This window comes from Typopeltis vanoorti, chromosome 7, assembly GCF_054136105.1.
Source record: "Typopeltis vanoorti isolate ZY-2024b chromosome 7, IOZ_Tvanoo_1.0, whole genome shotgun sequence".
Taxonomy (NCBI): Eukaryota; Metazoa; Arthropoda; class Arachnida; order Uropygi; family Thelyphonidae; genus Typopeltis; species Typopeltis vanoorti.
Genome location: NC_143555.1, coordinates 136,282,757 through 136,301,578, shown reverse-complemented (window position 1 = coordinate 136,301,578; position 18,822 = coordinate 136,282,757). Strand labels below are relative to the sequence as shown.

The 18,822-nt window shown below is 33.9% G+C and overlaps 1 protein-coding gene across 3 annotated transcripts in view; it reads right to left on the bottom strand.

The window, feature by feature from the left end:
* Positions 1-18,822, bottom strand: part of Tasp1 (Taspase 1) — a 164,900-nt gene that overhangs the window by 102,452 nt on the left and 43,626 nt on the right. For all 3 annotated transcript variants that reach the window (XM_090395485.1, XM_090395488.1, XM_090395487.1), the window contains exon 4: positions 13,719-13,787. In XM_090395485.1, the coding sequence (XP_090251611.1) occupies positions 13,719-13,787 (69 nt within the window). The remainder of the gene's footprint in view (positions 1-13,718; positions 13,788-18,822) is intronic.

The window sequence follows — 18,822 nt, the reverse complement described above, 5'->3', positions numbered from 1 at the left end:
GAAACTGGACAATAAGACTTATTTGTGCTTATGGTCCCACAGAAGGTTCCACTAAGGTAGAAGTGGAGGCATTTTTTGAGGCTTCAGAGAAAGACTGACACAATGAGAAAGGAAAAGTCAGTCGTTTTTGGGGATCGAAATAGTAAAGTAGAAAATGATTGTCAGACATACAAAAATATTTTGGGAAAATTTGGAAAACAGACCAAAGCAAATAATGATGGCAAATACCTGTTGGATTTCGGCTCAGGATATGGACTGGCTATTACTAACACCATGTTCCAACATAAAAATGTACACAAATTCACATGGAGAGAAGAGGTAAGGAATAAGAAAAGTCTCATTGACTATGTTATTGTTGATAACAATGTTTTCTCCCTTGTGCGGGACACCAGAGTGTACAGAGGATTTGAAATTGGAAGCAATCACTATTTAGTCTTGAGCAGGATAAAATTGAATTTCATATTGAAAAGAATAACATGTAAGAAAGAAGTTTCAAAGCGAATAAAAGTTGAGCAGCTCTCAGATGTGATCTGTAGATTAAAATACAAAAAGATTATTGAAGAAAAAATGAAAGTGTTTGAGAACAGGAACCAAACCTTGGAGATTCAGTGGCAAGCCTTGAAGAAAACTCTCATTGATTTCAGCTAGAGAGGCATGTGGCGAGGTTGTCTGCAAGTAAAATCAGAACTCTATGGTGAACACAGGAAGTTAAAGAGGCAGTGAAGGAAAAGAAGAAAGCATATCAAAAGTTCCTGGCAAATAAGTCAGCTCGTGCTCTTAGAGAATACAGAGACAAATGTAAGAAAGCTAAAAACTGTATAAAACTAGCTAAACAAAAGTCATAGGAGGATTTTGGCAAGAACATAGAAAATAAATATCACAAAGGTGGCAAAATATTCTGGAGGTTGTTGAAGAAGCTTAGAAATGGAGGAAAGAGTGCTGTAAAAGGAGTTAGAGATGATAAAGGTGACATGAAAATGGGAGAAAAAGATATCCTTGAAGCATGGAGTAATTACTTTGAAAAAATGATAAATGAAACAAACAGTGATAACACAGTAGTAAAAAACACTCAACAGGCATACAATCAGGAATATATATTCAGACTTGAAATGTGGAAAGGTAGCAGGAGTAGATGATATTCGACCAGAAATGCTGAAGTATGGTGATAGTAAAAGTCTTACAGTGGCTGCACTGCATAGTTCAAAAGGCCTGGACCGAGGGAAGATTTCCTGATGATTAGAGTAGAGCTCTCATAGTACCCATATATAAAAAGGGAAATAAAACTGAATGTGATAATTACAGAAGTATTTCCCTACGAGTGCTCCTGGTAAGATTTATGCAAGTATACTTGAGAAGAATTGTGGAAGAAAAGCTTGGTGAACAAGCTGGATTCAGGTCAAATAGAGGCTGTCAGGATCAGATCTTCACTTTACGACAAATAGTGGAGAAATCATGGGAATATAACAAAGATCTGTATTTAAATTTTGTTGATTTGGAAAAGACATATGACAAGGTGCCAAGAGAGAAGCTATTCAATATGCTATAATTATACTGTGTCAAGAGGGCATTATATCAAGCAATACTTAGTCTTTATTTGAGTTGTAAGTCAGCAGTTAGAATTGAAGGAGGTACAGGAAGATGGTTTAATGTTGAATCTGGTGTAAGACAAGAATGTACATTATCCCCTCTATTATTCATTATCTATATGGATAACATTATGAAGGAAAGTGGTATTAAACATGATATCAAAATTGGAGATGTTAATGTCAGCTCTATGGGAAGATGATATTGTCGTGTTCTAAATCTATCTAGTTTCAAGTCACCTTTATGAATAATACAACTAATTACGAAATGATCACCGATCCAAAAGTAGGGAAATTTATATTTATACTGCGCCACCCTATTCTTAGATTAGTCTATATAAATAGTAGGATCAGTTCTAAATTAAGTTAACAGTCATCTCATTAGGCCGAATCATCTATTATCATTTTTACTTGGGGTTCCCGCAAGATTCGAATGTTTATGAACGGTGCAATAATAAGGAATTCAGGCAAACACAATATTTAGATCAACAAAATAAAACATTTAATATATGATATGGTTAACAAATACAAGAACTCTATTTTAAAATGGAACTATACAATTAACTTAACACATCTTCTTAGGTCACAGATGCTAATTCAATGTTCTAACTTTCATATACTATTCACAGTCTCAAAAACACAAATCTTCTTATCTCAAGTTAATATACCAATTTCACATCTTATTCTGTCTTCACAAATCTATCAGCTCAATGTTTATATTCACAGCAGGCAATAAACTACGTAAGCTATATTCCAAGCAAATATATTCCCGGACCTTGAGCATCGGAGATATATTACAGTTAATGCTAGAATAGAGAAACTTATACAACTACTCTTACCAGACAAATTCTTCAATACATCAAATTATTGAGAGAGCACTTATGAATTAACTTAATTAACATTAGCGGAACACACATAACAAATATTCTCCATAGTTTAAACTGTATTACTGTAAGTCGCACTTCACTATTCCAAACAATAGTAATTAGGTACTAATATCTTTTCCTGTTCACTTTTCTCCAAGTAATCAATATAACCTTTTCCTAGGGCAACATAGAATTTAATCGTAATCCAGATTAACTGGAACTAATCAGAATTTTCGCATTGACTGTCCAGTTTCCTTTTATCTGATTACGGCATCAACCTTTCTTCATAACAACAGCAGTTTACGCTTATAACATTAAACTTTATGTTTCACTACTTATAGGTTCACTTCCGAACACTATACTCATAAATCTCTGCCCTGAGGATTATATAATCTTGATTCCGCAAAACTCTCTCCTCACTCCTTAATAATAATTCTTCTCTTCCTCTCTATCTTATCTATGACCTTCCCTCTCCTCTATATATCTCTCTCTATATCTATATGACCTTCACTCCCCACCTTACGTTCGAACGCCACGCTCTACTCTACCCGTGGTTGTTTACGCGTGCGTCTCCATGACAACAGACTGCACGTAAACATCTCGCTAATCTAATGTATGGTCTAATATTATTCATGAGTGATTACATAACATTAAATATTTCACAATTAAAAACAACAGAATATTTAAGCTACTTCTTTAACTTTTTGATTACGTATACAGTTAAATATAAATTAACACTTTACGTTACACCATATATATTTAGTTACACAAAATTCTAAACATATTATTATTTTATAAGTTAATAGCAGGTCAGATTTTGAGTAAATATTTAATTAGTAATTCTTATTTAAGGAATAATAAACAATTTTATATAAACCATGATTAATATTTAATAAGCAATGTTAAATATGAATGAAAATAATAAATTACATAACATAGCTTCATTCACAATTTAACAATATTATACTTCTAAATAAATCTGCTACAAGTCTGCAAGATTACCTGACTAAATTGAATAACTGTTGCAATAGATAGGGTATGAAGGTCAGCAATAAAAAGACAAAGACAATGAAAATAGGCAGAATCGTTGAAAATGTCAACTGCATTGTGAACAGAGAACCTGTGGAACAAATAAAACATTTCAGCTAATTAGGCACGATTTTTAGTGATGATGGTAAATTAAATATGGAAATAGACAACAGAATCAACAAAGTTGTTATGGTAGGAAGTCAACTGAATAAATTCATATGGAATAAGAGAGAAATTAGTCGGAACACTAAATTAGCTATATCCAAGACAGTGTTCAAACCAGTTTTAACTTATGGATATGAGAGCTGGGTCAGAAGTAAAACACTTGACCAAAGACTAGAGACCGCAGATATGAGAGTCCTGAGAAAGATTAATGGCGTGAACAGACGTCATCAATGTCAATATCATATTAAACCTGAGGATATTAGGAAAGAGCTTGACATTGTTAGCATCGAAGAATGCTAATGCATTCTTGGATGCTGACAGGTTGGCAGGAAAATGACCCAGAGGAAGACTAAGATATAGGTGGATTGATATGGTACAAAGTGCCTTAGATGGCAGAAATATAAGATCTGATAATGTTGGAGTCTTGATAAGTAACAGACTGATTTGGAAGAAAATTGTGGATAGGAGGTTAGTAATGATGTAAATTTTTAATGTAGTACTATCATATCCTGTACACCCCTTGAGGGTAAATGGCAGGAATTTGATGATGATGACGTTCGTTTCAATGCGATATTTATTTTTATCCTGCTTAGTATTAAGTAATAGTCACTTCCGATTTCAAATCCTCTGAACACTCTTGTATCCTGAACAAGCATGATGATATCACTATCAATGATGTAATCAATGAGGCTTTTCTTATTTCTTGATTCTTCTCTTTATGTGAACTTTTGCACATCTTTATGTTGAAACATGGTGTTAGTAATGCCTAGTCTATGTTCTGAGCAGAAGTCCAGTAAATACTCACCATTATTATTAGATTTGCTCCCTTTTCTCCAAATTTTCCCAAAATGTTTCTATATGCCTGGTGGGATTCATTTCCTATTCTGCTGTTCAGATCTCCATCAAGGATCACTTTTTCCATTTTCTTTATGTCAGCTGTCTGTTCTTATGACTAAAAAAATTCCTCTACTTCTTCAAGAAGAAGTTTCTGTGGGACCATAGGCACAAATAAGTTCATTATCCATTTACCCATTTTGAAGTTTGTCCACATAACTTTACTTGAAACTGCCTTCCAATCAAGATCTTCATATTTTGTGTTGAATGCTATTGCTACTACTTCCTTTCCTTGATCATTATTGCCTGACAATAACATCATATATTTTATTATTTAGTAAGATCTCACATTGTTTGGCTAAGTTCCAAATTTCCAGCTCATCCTTATTAGTTCATTACCTAGTAGATACCTACTAATGGAGCACAATGGCCAATCCTCATCTATGTGAAGATGAGGATTGGACATTGGATAATAAGCTCCACTCTGCATTCCTGAAAGTCAACGTGGAAGTCTCTTCCCAGTTATTTGGCTTCGATCCTTAAGTGCTATATTATATTTTTATCAAAAAATATTATACTATTACTAGGGGTCATAGCAGAAGCATTCACGTTGTGACCCCTGTTGGTTTGTTTACAAGCCGCGAACTCTACTATCAGTGATCTACAGTATAGCATAGTGCTATACAGTCTTCTATAGTTTTCTACAGTTTTATAGTGTGATTAGCATCTTCTTTATCAGAGACACAATGACTAAAACTCAACAGCCCTTATATGGGAACCAACACTGACATTCATCTCACACAATACAGAGGGCCTCTCCTCTGTAAAAGAAGATCTTATTGCAAAAATGTGATATTTTATGTCTACAGGAGACACACAAAGGACCTCAACATGTCAGACCTAAAATTGCTGAAACGAAGCTCATAAAAGAAATACCACATAAAAAGTATCTCTCAGGGGACCCTGTAACCCCTAGAGAGAGCGCCCTCTGGGTGGTGAATAGGGGAGCCCACCATATGTGTGTGTGTGTGTGTGTGTGTGTGTGTGTGTGTGTGCACGCGTGCATGTGTGTATATGGTGGGATGGTCTGAATATACTGAATAAGGACTCGTGGACCAACAGGGCCATAGGGGGCAATCATCTTGATTGTAAGGGAAGCGGCACTCCCATGGACCTCTAGCTGGATCTATCCTCTCCTTCTACTACTTTGAGGAAGATCCACTTACTTTAATCTTTCCTATAAGGCCTTATCAGCCAACTCTTCTTATTTTATGAACCCCTATGCTGTTAGAGTACTCGATGGCCATGGGGTCTTTTCATTTCTGGCCTTACAACTATGCCCTCTCTATAAACCTTACTATAATTCTTCTATAATCTACTCTTTCCCCCTTCAATATACCCTATTCCTCCTATGGGTTTAAATTCAGAAGAAGGCTAGTTCAGAAGCCTTAAGGTAGCAGCCCCACCACTGAACTATTCCATCGTCAGGCTGGTTCCCTGACATGGAGAACATAATTCTACTAGTAAGCTGACAAAAAAAGATAATCGGATTGAATCTACAGGAAACGTCCCTGGAATGGAAAAGGTAAAACAAAAATGGAAACGACAAAATATAATACACATAGCAAACTGGAATGTAAGAGGAATAGCATATAAAGAAATAGAATTAGACCAATTATTAAATGAAAGAAATTTTAAAATAGCAGTAATCACTGAAACAAAAAAGAAATTAAAAGGAACCATGAGAACTGAAAATTTTAATGTGATATACTGTGGAGTTGACAGAGACCAAAGAGAACAAGCAGGAGTCATGATTTGGATTCATAACTCCCTTTCAAAACAGTTGAAACATCATAAATTATGGAATGAAAGAATAATAGAAGCTAGAATAAAAATAGATAGAGGCTATTTAACAATAATTGGTTTATATGCCCCAGAAGAGGGAAGAGAACAAGATAATATTGATTTTTATAATCAGCTACAAAACATATATAATAAAATAAATAAAAATGATTATGTAATTTTAGCAGGAGACTTAAATGCAAGAATTGGAAACGAAAATTAATAATAATGTAGGTAAACAGGAATGGTAAAAAATTGATTGACTTTGTAGTTTATAATAACCTAAAAATAATGAATTCCTTCTATAAACATAAAGACATACATAAATATACTTGGGCAGCAAGAGAATGGAAATGAATATTAGATTACTTTAACTAAATGAAAAGATATCAAAATTTTCATTAGATGTTAGAGTTCACAGAGGATATGAAATAAGCAGTGACCACTTCCTTGTTAAAATAAAATTAAGATTACCACCTAAATGGCTACAAGTAACAAGAACAGAAAGAAAAATTGAAACATTTGTTTACAAAACTAGTATTGAATGACACAAATGTACAATGGCTATATGAACAAAAAATCAACCAATATCTAGACAAAATAAAACAAAATGAAGAAATAGAATGGCTTAATATAAAAATGATACTAAATGCAGCAGCAAATGAAAGCTTAGGAAAGACCAAAAAATTCAATAAAAGGAAAAAACTGAAGATCTGGGATGATACAATGAAAGAAATAATCAAAAAGAAACCTATCACAAATTGTTAAGCAGTAAATGATTAGAAGATGAAATAGAATATAAAAGAATAAGAGCCATAGCTAAAAGATAAGTCAGAAAAGACAGAGAATCATGGAACAAATTTGTTTCTAATTTAGAACATGATTTATATAAAATAAGAACCAATGTATATAAAATTTTGAAATACTTAAATGCAGATACCAAAGAAAACATAAAATTAAACACTGAATTGAAATTAGAAGAATTTCTAAATTACTACACAGAATTGTGGACAGACAAATATTTTAAAAAAGACAACTGGCAAACAATTAACAAAAATGAAAAGGAAATAACTAAAGAAGGATTAGAAATCAGCCTGAAAGAAACAAGAAATGGAAAATCACCTGGAGAAGATAAACTAAGTTCAGAACTATATAAATATACAGGAACTAGATTCAAAGAAAGACTCTTATTATTTTTAAATAAAATTTATTCAACTGGTATCCCCCCAATAGAATGGAAAAAAGCAATTGTGATTCCTATCTTTAAAAAAGGTAATAGAGATGACCCTAAAAACTATAGAGGTATCAGTATACTAAATTCCTGTTACAAAATATATAGCAGAATCTTAAATAGCAAACTAATGAAATATTCCGAAAACTTTATTTTAGAAGTACAGAATGGATTTAGAAAAGGACGATCATGTATAGACCAGGTCTTTTGCCTAAAATTAATAATAGAGAAAATAAGAGAATACAATTTAGAAACACATATTGCATTTATTGACTTTGAAAAAGCATTTGACAAAGTTAAAAGAAACATATTATTTAACATATTAAATGAAAAACAAATACCAAATAATATCCTAAAAGCTATCACAAGTATATATGAAAATAATCAAATACAAATAAGATTATATCACGAGCTATCATATACGAGAGAGATAAACCAAGGGGTGCAAACAGGGATGTCCCCTCTCAGCAACTCTTTTTAATATCTACTTAAATGAAATAATAATAAAATGGAATAAAAATTTACATCGAGGAATTAAACTTTCTCCTACAGTAAACTTAAACACTCTCCTCTTTGTCAACGACCAAATAATAATTACAAATTCTGAAGATAAACTACAGAAAGCTATTTTAGATCTAAATGAGATATCCGAAGATTAAGGTATGATAATATCAACAGAAAAATCAAAAACTATGGCCTTTAAAGGACAAGATCTAGCAAGAACTAAAATAGTAATAGATAAGAAGATCTTAGAACAGGTGAATTCATTTAACTACCTAGGATGTACGATCACATATGAAAAAGATATAAATGTAAAAATTGCAAAATATTTAAAAATAACAGGTGTAATTAACTCTATATTTAAACCAAACCTAGATCAAAAACAAACCAGACTAAAAGTATACAATACATTAGCCCTACCAGTCTTAATGTATGGAAGCGAAATCTGGACAATAAAACAAAAAGACAAACAAAGATTAACAACAGCAGAAATGAAGTTTATGAGAAAAACTTCAAAGTATACCCTATTTGATCACAAAAGAAATGAAGAAATTATGAAAGAATTAAACCAAGAACCAGGAATAGAAAAAATTAAAAAATATAAACATAAATGGATGGAACACGTTCAAAGAATGAAAACAGAAAGATTACCAAAACAAGCCTTAAAGTACAAGCCATTAGGAAAAAGAAAATCAGGACGTCTTCTTAAATGATGACTTCTAAGAATGGAACAGGACATGCTAGGCCTAAATCCTTGATGATGATGAGACATAAAAAGTATGGAAGTGCTATCTTCACTCGGTAGGAGGTCCAGGTTACAGGATGCCTAATCACAAACCAAAATAACATAGTCTTTGCTTTTGAAATGTCCCAGTACTTGACACAAAGGAAATCTGCTATTATCATAGGCAACTTTAACAATCATAGCACATAGTGGGATTATAGTGAAACAGATGAGGATGGAGAGAGAGTTGAAGAGTGGGCTGAAAGTAATCAAATGAATCTTATACAGGATCCTAAACAGCCATCATCATTTAACAGTAGAAGATGAAAAAGAGGTTATAACCCAGACCTTCGATTTAATAGAATAGCTAATCTGTGCACTAAACAGGTACTTGCACCAATCCCAAGTTCACAACATAGACCAATAATGCTGCAAATTTTCCCACCAGTCCGACTTAAGGAGATCCCACTTAGAAGATGCTTTAATTTTAAAAAAGCTAACTGGGAACAGTTCTCAAGAGAATTAGACATAAACCTGATCAACATTTCACCCAGACCAGAAAATTATGGCAAGTTCATCAAAGGCATTAGAGAGTCTGCTACTAGGCACATCACAAGAGATTGTAGAACATGTTACAATCCAGGTTTTACAGAGCACAACGTGGAAATAAATGAAAGATATTGTGACCTATATGATAAAGATCCATTTTCATCAGAAACAATTGATGCAGGAGAGGAACTTATAGCAGCACTGTCTGAAAAAGAAGTCAACAATGGGCAGAGAAAATTAAAAGCTTAGATATGAAACACAGCAGCAGGAAAGCCTGGCTCTTACTCAAAAAATTTATCTGGTGACCCCACAACAGCAGCAACCGAAGTTAATATAAATGCAAACCAAATTGCAACTCAGCTATCTCTGAATGGTAAACCAAGTACCAAAGGAAAAATACCTAAAGATTATATTAAAAAAGATAGGGATTCAGAAAATAATCTCTTCGAAGCACCATTTACTAAAGAGTACCTAGAAAATGCTCTAAAAGCCTTAAAACCAGGAAAAGCTGCCAGTATAGATGATATCAGAAAGAGATACTAAGGAATCTGGGAGAAAGGCAACAGAGTAATTGTAAGAATTTTTCAACTTTTGTTGGAAATTTGCTAAAATACCCAGCATATGGAGGCAAACATTATCCTGAAACTGGGGTAAACCTGCTGAGGATCCAAAGAGCTACAGGCCTATAGCTCTCCTATGCACAACACTGAAGCTGTATGAGAGGTTAATCTTGAATAGACTAAGTCCAGAAATAGAGAAAGTGCTGATAAAAGAACAGGCAGGATTTAGACCAGGAAGATAAAGATCCATTTTCATCAGAAACAATTGATGCAAGAGAGGAACTTATAGCAGCGCTGTTTGAAAAAAAAAGAAGTCAACAATGGGCAGAGCAAATTAAAAGCTTAGATATGAAATGCGGTAGCAGGAAAGCCTGGCTCAAGTATTAAACTTAACACAGTTTATTGAGGATGGCTTTGAAAGAGGGGGGGGGGGTAGCAACAGGAACTGTATTTATAGATTTGACAGCAGCATATGACAAATCTTAGAAAGCTTATAGTCAAAATTTACAGCATGACAAACAGCTATCGGTTAGTGCAAATATTTAGGTCGCAGCTGTTCAGCAAGAGATTCTTTGTTGATTTTCAAGGAAAAAAGAGTAGAGGGGTATCCAGAAAAATGGTCTACCTCAGGGAAGTGTGCTATCTTCCCTCCTCTTCAATATACAATGACCAATCTATAAACCCATGGTCAAGAACCTTCTTATATGCAGATGACTGGGCAATAGCTTATCAAGCAAAATACTTTGATGACATTGAACTCAGAGCTAGAGCTAGAAACCCTTACAGGTTACTATAAGGAAAACCAACTGAAACCAAATCCCAGTAAAACCCAAATGTGTCTTTTTCATCTCAATAATAGGGAGGCGAGGAGAGAGTTGAATATAGAATGGAATGGTGTGAAACTGGTCAATTATCCAAATCCAACTTACCTAGGTGTTACACTAGATAGGACCCTAAATTATAAGCGACACATAGAGAAGACAGCAGCTAAAACTCAAACACTTAATATTCTGCACTGATTAACATCATCTTGGTGGGGTGCAAATCCACAATTACTGCACATCTCTGCTTTTTGACAGTTGAGTATGCTAGCCCTGTTAGGGAAAGTTCATCACATGTCAAAATTATTGATAAGGTTCTTAATGAAACATGTCGGCACATTACCGGCTGCTTTAAGCCTACAAAAATTGACCATCTATACTCAGTCTGGTATTGCACCTCCTCACATCAGAAGGACTACAGAGAGTAGATATGAGCAGAAACAACAACTAAATGATGAACGGCATCCTTTGTATGGACATGTTGCAGTACATAAGAGGCTAAGATTAAGGAAAAGTTTTATTCACTTACTGGAACTGTTGGTTGATTCCATAAAAGCTACGAGGTTAACAATGTGACAAGAACAATCTCCAGAGGCTCTGAACTTAAACGAATCTCTTCATTCTGGCTTACATCTTGACTAGCAAAGATGGAAGACATTGAATAGACTTCATTCTGGAATGGGTAGATCAAAGCAGAATATGGCCAGATGGGTTACACAGACAATGACAGCTGCTCATGTGGTGAAACACAAACCATGGATCATCTTCTGCAATGCTGCTTAATAGATATTAATAATATATATATCCGAGAAGATTTAATGCAGTGTAATGAAACAGCTTTAAAGTATATTAGTCACTGGATGAGTGAAATTTGACATTTTAGTTTTTACTTAACATTTCATGCAAGTGGCATTTTTGTCTTTTAATCCATATTCTTTTAATGTCTATTTCTTTAAAAGTATGCTTTTAATCATTTAAATGTGTGATCTTACATTTTCTGTAGTTCGCACATGAAATAAATAAAATAAATATTATTACTACTTAGAGATAGCAGCAGCATTTTTTTTTTTTTTGATTAATATGGAAAGTACTGTTAACCCACCAATATTTGCTACTAATACATGAAATGATTTTTACCATTCAGTTATCTCTTAGGATTGCCACAAGTCATCTATTCCCATATTGTGCAGCAATATATATAACTGAGGGGGGCACATGTTGTGCATAACTGGAAACTTGGGCAACTATAACTCTTATATACAATAACCTAGCCACAATGATATTTCACATACAAACATTTGTTTGCACACACTTGGGAAAATTAGGATGAAAACAAAATTTTTCTTGTTGAGTATAATTTAATGTTTAATGTCCAGTTACATCCAGTTATGAATAGTCCTTTATGTCAACAATTTCTGTAGCCCGTTTTCATTGTAGCATAAATAACAAAATGAATCTACATTTTTTTTTTGTTTTTTGCAATGTTCCACACACACCTTAGTGGATATTTCCCACAAAAAGTACTATATCATTAATTTACAAGTTAAAGAAGCCCATGCAGAGATCAATGTGGTATGGCACGCCCCTAGTCATTTGCATTCCACTTTTGATATTTATCTATCAGTCACTCTGTCACAGCAATATTTCCATATGGATGAAAGACTTTTGCAAAGTGATGACTGCATAATTTCTAGTACTTTCTTTCTAGTAATTTCTAGTAAAATAATACTACTGCTTCGAACACCTTCTCATTATATGACTAGCATTCGTTAAAGTTACCTTCTCATAATCATTCTCCCTTTTACTTGCTACATAGTAAAAGGAAAAATGATTTCATTTGGCCTGCTCAGCTAATTTTCTCTTGTAATCTGATTTTGCCATCTTCATTATTCACTGGTCACTCTTTTCAGCTGATCACCTTTCTCTTTAGTTCCTTCCACAACACTTTATTTTTTTGCAACCCTTGCTTAACAATGTTACTCATTCGCCATTTAACAGCCACAGTGTGTTATATAAGGTGTGATAACTACTTTTCTCAAAGACACCCATTGGCTGTTTTCCATAAACTGCTGACATCCTTCTCTTATAATGGGATGATCATTATTCCTTATTGGGGAGAGTGTTTATGCAGTCTTGGACAAATCATGTGACACCATCACCAGATCTAGCATTGTCACACCTTTGTTTCTCTCTATCACAAGATGTTTCAGGTAATTCGCTATTAGTAGCTGCATAAATTAATTTCTCTCCCATCACATGTTCTTTCATTATTATGTTCTGTTATTATTATTATTTCATTATTATGTTATTATGAGCTGAATTATGTTCAACTCTGAAGAGAATGAATTACTACAATTACTTCAGTACTGTTAAAGTTATTAAGTCATTTGAAATTACAATGAATGTCTTGCCATTAAGGAACTTGGAGACATTTCATAATGTTAGATATAGCCAGCTTGGGTGGAGAAGTAGTTCGTGTATCTGTTCTCCAACCAACAGGCTGCAGGTTCAAATCCAGCTCTGGGCATGAATGTATATGATTGTATTTAGGGATACGAATTTCATAATCCAACGTGAGACCACAACTGCACTTAGTGGAGTACATGAAGTGACTTGAAAAGGTTCATGTTGGAACTCTAGAGCAGGGACACTGGATTATATAAAAAAATACAAAAAATATATAAAATGAATAAAGCTTGACAAAAATTAATTTCATGAAAAAAAATTTTTTTTTTTTTTCAAATTAACTTAAAAAAAAAAAAAAAAAAAAAAAACTTTCATGATTAAGAGGAACATAAAACAATCTTCACATAGACTGAATCACACATACATCATCGTTGAAGCATTTAATATTGCTTGATTATTCTGTTCTACTTGTAACCTTTTAGCAGTAGCATTAAAAACAGCCAAGAAACTTAAAACCTGAAAATGCTATTCCAAAACAATTCAGTAATTTTAATGTCTCAGCCTTATGTATCTATTCATGAGTAGCCAGTTTAAAGTTTTAACCTACCTCAAGAATTACCATAACTTGTGTTACGATTTCTATAGCGGAACAACCTTGTTTAAGTAATGCTACTCCCTAAAAATGTAAAAATAGTATCTTTAAAAAATTATGAAAGTACATTCAAGTTAAATATTATGAAATAAATTATGCTATCACTGCTTACTGTTCAATAAACATTTTTTTCTCTAATAAATGACAACTGTGTATGTTTTTCAGCATTAGTTATGAAAACCATTATGAAATAATGATATCAACATGATTTAAAAAAAAAAAAAATTGGTAGAGTTAATTTTTTGGGGAAAATTTGCTGTTGCAACTTGTTGAGGTACTGAAGAATATAACATTCTTCATAATTCAGGATTATGAATTCATATCTACAGAATATTAGATATATATTCACAATATAGGCAAAAATAATCTAACACTTGGCCAGCCAGCCTGGCCAAGTGTTAGATTATTTGCTGAGTGTTAGTGTATTTGCTCCCCAGCCAAAAAGGCCGCATGTTCGAATCCCACCGTGAGCATGGATGTTTGTGATTGTCTGTGGAAATAGTAGTGGTTGGCGATAGATGGGGTTGGTGTAGTTATGGTCAGTTGGTGGATTGTGAGTGGTGCAGACAGAGTTAGAGAGTAGATGGCCTCCCTCGATGAGTCTTTGGACTCCCTGGAGGTGACAAATCATCATCATCAAATTCCTGATATGTACCCTCAAGGCATGTACAGGATATGATAGTACTACATGAAAAATTTACATCATTACTAACTTCCTATCTACAATTTTCCTCCTAATCAGTCTGTTACTTGTCAAGACTCCAACATTATCAGATCTTATATTTCTATCATCTAAGGCACTTTGTACCGTATCAATCCACCTATATCATGGCCTTCCTCCGGGCCATTTTCCTGCCAACCTGGCAGAGAACACTTGTTTCGCTAATCTTTCCTCGCCCATTCTGTTCAAGTTACCATAACACCTGAGATTAGCTCTGCTAACGCATTCCTGGATGCAGACAATGTCAAGTTCTTTCATAATATCCTCGTTTTCAATATGATATTGCCATTGATGCCATCTGTTTACTCCTCTAATCTTTCTCAGGACTCTCATATCTGCGGTTTCTACTTCTGACCCAGCTCTCAGATCCATAAGTTAAAACTGGTTTGAATACTGTCTTGTATACAGCTAATTTAGAGTTCTGACTAATTTCTCTCTTATTCCATATGAATTTATTCAATTGACTTCCTACCATACCAGCTTTGTTGATTCTGTTGTCTATTTCCATATTTAATTTACCATCTTCACTAAAAATCGTGCCTAAGTGGCTAAAATGTTTTACTCGTTCCACAGGTTCCCTGTTCACAACACAGTTGACATTGTCAACAATTCTACCTATTTTCATTGTCTTTGTCTTTTTAATGCTGACCTTCATACCATATCTATTACAACAATTATTCAATTTAGTCAAGGAATCTTGCAAACTTGTAGCAGATTTATTGAAAAGTATAACATCGTCAGCATAAAGCAAACAGGTGACATTAACATCTCCAATTCTGATATCATGTTTAATACAATTTTCCTTCATAATATTATCCATATAGATAATGAATAACAGAGGGGATAATGTACATCCTTGTCTCACACCAGATTTAACATTAAACCATCTTCCTGTACTTCCTTCAATTCTCACTGCTGACTTACAACTCAAATAAAGACTAAGTATTGCTTGATATAATGCCCCGTTGACACCATATAACTGCAGCGTATTGAATAGCTTCTCTCTTGGCACCTTATCATATGCCTTTTCCAAATCGACAAAACTTAAATACACAGATCTTTGTTATATTCCCATGCTTTCTCAACTAATTGTCGTAAAGTGAAGATCTGATCCTGACAGCCTCTATTTGGTCTGAATCCAGTTTGTTCTTCACCAACTTTTCTTCTGCAATTCTTCTCAACTCTTTCTCAAGTATACTTGCATAGATCTTGCCAGGAACACTCAGTAGGGAAATACCTCTGTAATTCTCACATTCAGTTTTATTTCTCTTTTTATATATGGGTACTATTAGAGCTCTACTCCAATCATCGGGAATTCGTCCCTCTGTCCAGGCTTTCTGAACTATGCAGTGCTGTCACTGTAAGACTTTTATACCACCATACTTCAGCATTTCTGGTTGAATATCATCTACTCCTTCTGCCTTTCCACATTTCAAGCTTTTGATGGATTTTTCTACTTCAAGTATGGATATGTATTTCTGACTGATTGCCTGTTCAGTGTTTTTTACCACTGTGCTATCACTGCTTGTTTAATTTAGCAATTTTTCGAGGTAATTACTCCATAATTCAAGGATATCGTTTTTTCCTGTTGTCATGTCACCTTTATCATCTCTAACTCTTTTACAGCACTCTTTCCTCCATTTCTAAGCTTCTTCAACAACCTCCAGAATATCTTACCACTTTCTTGATATTTATTTTCTATGTTCTTGCGAAAGTCCTCCCATGACTTTTGTTTAGCTAGTTTTACACAGTGTTTCGCTTTCTTACATTTGTCTCTGTATTCTCTAAGAGCACAAGCTGACTTATTTGCCAGGAGCTGTTGATATGCTTTCTTCTTTTCCTTCACTGCCTCTTTAACTTCCTGTGTCCACCATGGAGTTCTGATTTTTCAATCCTTGCAGACAACCTCACCACATCCCTCTCTGGCTGAATCAATCAGGGTTTTCGTCAAGGCTTGCCACTGAATCTCCAAGGTTTGGTTCCTGTTCTCAAACTCTTTCATTTTTTCTTCAATAATTTGTGTATTTTAGTCTATAGTTCACATCTGAGAGCTGCTCAACTTTTATTCGCTTTAAAACTTTCTTATATGTTATTCTTTTCAATATGAAATTCAATTTTTTCCTGCTCAAGACTAAATAGTGATTGCTTCCAATTTCAAATCCTCTGTACACTCTAGTGTCCTGCACCAGGGAGAAAATATCACTATCAACAATAACATAGTCAATGAGACTTTTCTTATTCCTTACCTCTTCTCTCCATGTGAATTTGTGCACATTTTTATGTTGGAATATGGTGTTAGTAATAACCAGTCCATGTCCTGAGCAGAAATCCAACAGGTATATGCCATTATTATTAGCTTTGCTCTTTTCTCCAAATTTTCCCTAAATATTGTTGTATGTTTGACAATCATTTCCTACTCTGCTATTTAGATCCCCAACAAGGACCAACTTTTCCTTTTTCATTGTGTCAGTTGCTTTTTCTAAAGCATCAAAAAATTCCTCCACTTCTACCTTAGTAGAACCTTCTGTGGGACCATAGGCACAAATAAGTCTCATTGTCCAATTCCCCAGTTTGATATTTGCCCACATCACTCTACTTGAGACTGACTGCCATTCAAGAAGATTAGCTTCATATTTTGTGTTGAATACTATGGCTACTCTTTATTTTCCTTGATTGTCATTTTCTGAATATAACATTTTGTATTTATTGCTCAGAAAGATCTCACCAGTATTTGTTTTTTTGTTTCAGTCACCCCTATTATGTCGATCTGGTACTTATCTAATTCTTCAGCTAGCTCCATTTCTTTGCCATTCAGGCTTCTTATGCTGATAGTACCGATCTTTAACTCTGGTGATGTTGAGTTGGGGTGTGCTTTCAGATTTGTTCCAGTAGACAAATAATAATAATAATAATAATAATTATTATTATTTTTCAAACACTGATCTGAAACTTTTCAACATACCTATGCAAAATGAACTGCAACTAACATTCAAATGAATGTTCATCATCACTCCTGAGAGATGATAACATATTCAAATACAGTGAGCTACAAGCAAATATCATTATAATCTTGGTTTAAACTGAAAGGACTTGAATACACCTAAAATTTCATGGAATTTCTTACCTTTTAGTTATAACAGAGAATATTGGGGCTTATCGGTATATTTTGAATTGTCCCATTTTGAAAATCGGACTCTTTCTCTTCCAAAGGTTATTTTGTTAACATGGGAGTCTATGGGAGACCGCAGCAGAAGTATCGCTACATGAGCAGACATCTCGTCTCAGTTTTTCAACTGGACGTGATGTCCTATACAAGTCCTTTCAATTTAAATCTAAATAAAAAAATGCAGTTCCATTGGTCTTATCAGGTAAGAATTTCATTCTACTCTAACAATGGAGAAACTTAAAGTGAGAATTTTAATTCCATAAAACTTTTCTTCCATGTGGAAACAAAATTAATTATTGTGTTTAATTCAATATCTGCTTAAATTCCTAATCTTTGTAATTTCATTTTACATTTATTCTTCTGCCTACAAAATAAATACACCTAGAAATAGAGCTGTTAATGAAACAGCACATGAGAGGTTGCAAAAGCTATAACACATCAGTGTTGTATGTGGGCAAGTGTCAAGAAGAAAGATGGAAACTATTGATATGTTTTTGGACATCTGGAGATTGTGATCCTTATGTGTTAACCTATATGGAGGAAGACTGTTTCAATGCAATTAGTTTCATTTCTTCTGAATAGAGTTAGAAGAAATGACCAGCAAGTTTCCAGTGGAGCAATACTCCATGAAAATACCAGCAGAAGTGGAAATAGTATGTCAATTAGATAGCAGCTGGAGTAAGTTAACAAGAGAATGATCACTAATTAGCTGAATGGCTCTCATACTATTCTAAGGCAGAGCAGATTTAGAATTAACATCATTAGGAATAATACCTTGAGCAGAAAAGGATCCTTAGATTTTTGGATGCAGAGGACTATGAATGTGATGATCTCATGTCAGGAGTAAGCTAGATTTGTAAGTCAGTTCAAGGAGAAATATCTGATACTAAGGTGAAGATTTTTGGGTATTATCAAAAGAAGAGGAAAGAGAGAGAGAGAGAGAGAGAGATGAAGTGTCATTCTTGCATAAGATAAGGCAGAATTATCTCCATGAAAACATTTCTAGCACAGCTGCATACCATAAAAATAAAAATTGTTAAAGCAATGCACCAAAATAATGCATTCCAGTATATGACTGCAATATTTCCAAAAATTTTAGAAGGACAAACCAAAAGAAAGTATATATGCCGTACCTAAAATTAGGAGAACTTTAGAAGATGAAGAATTAAAAA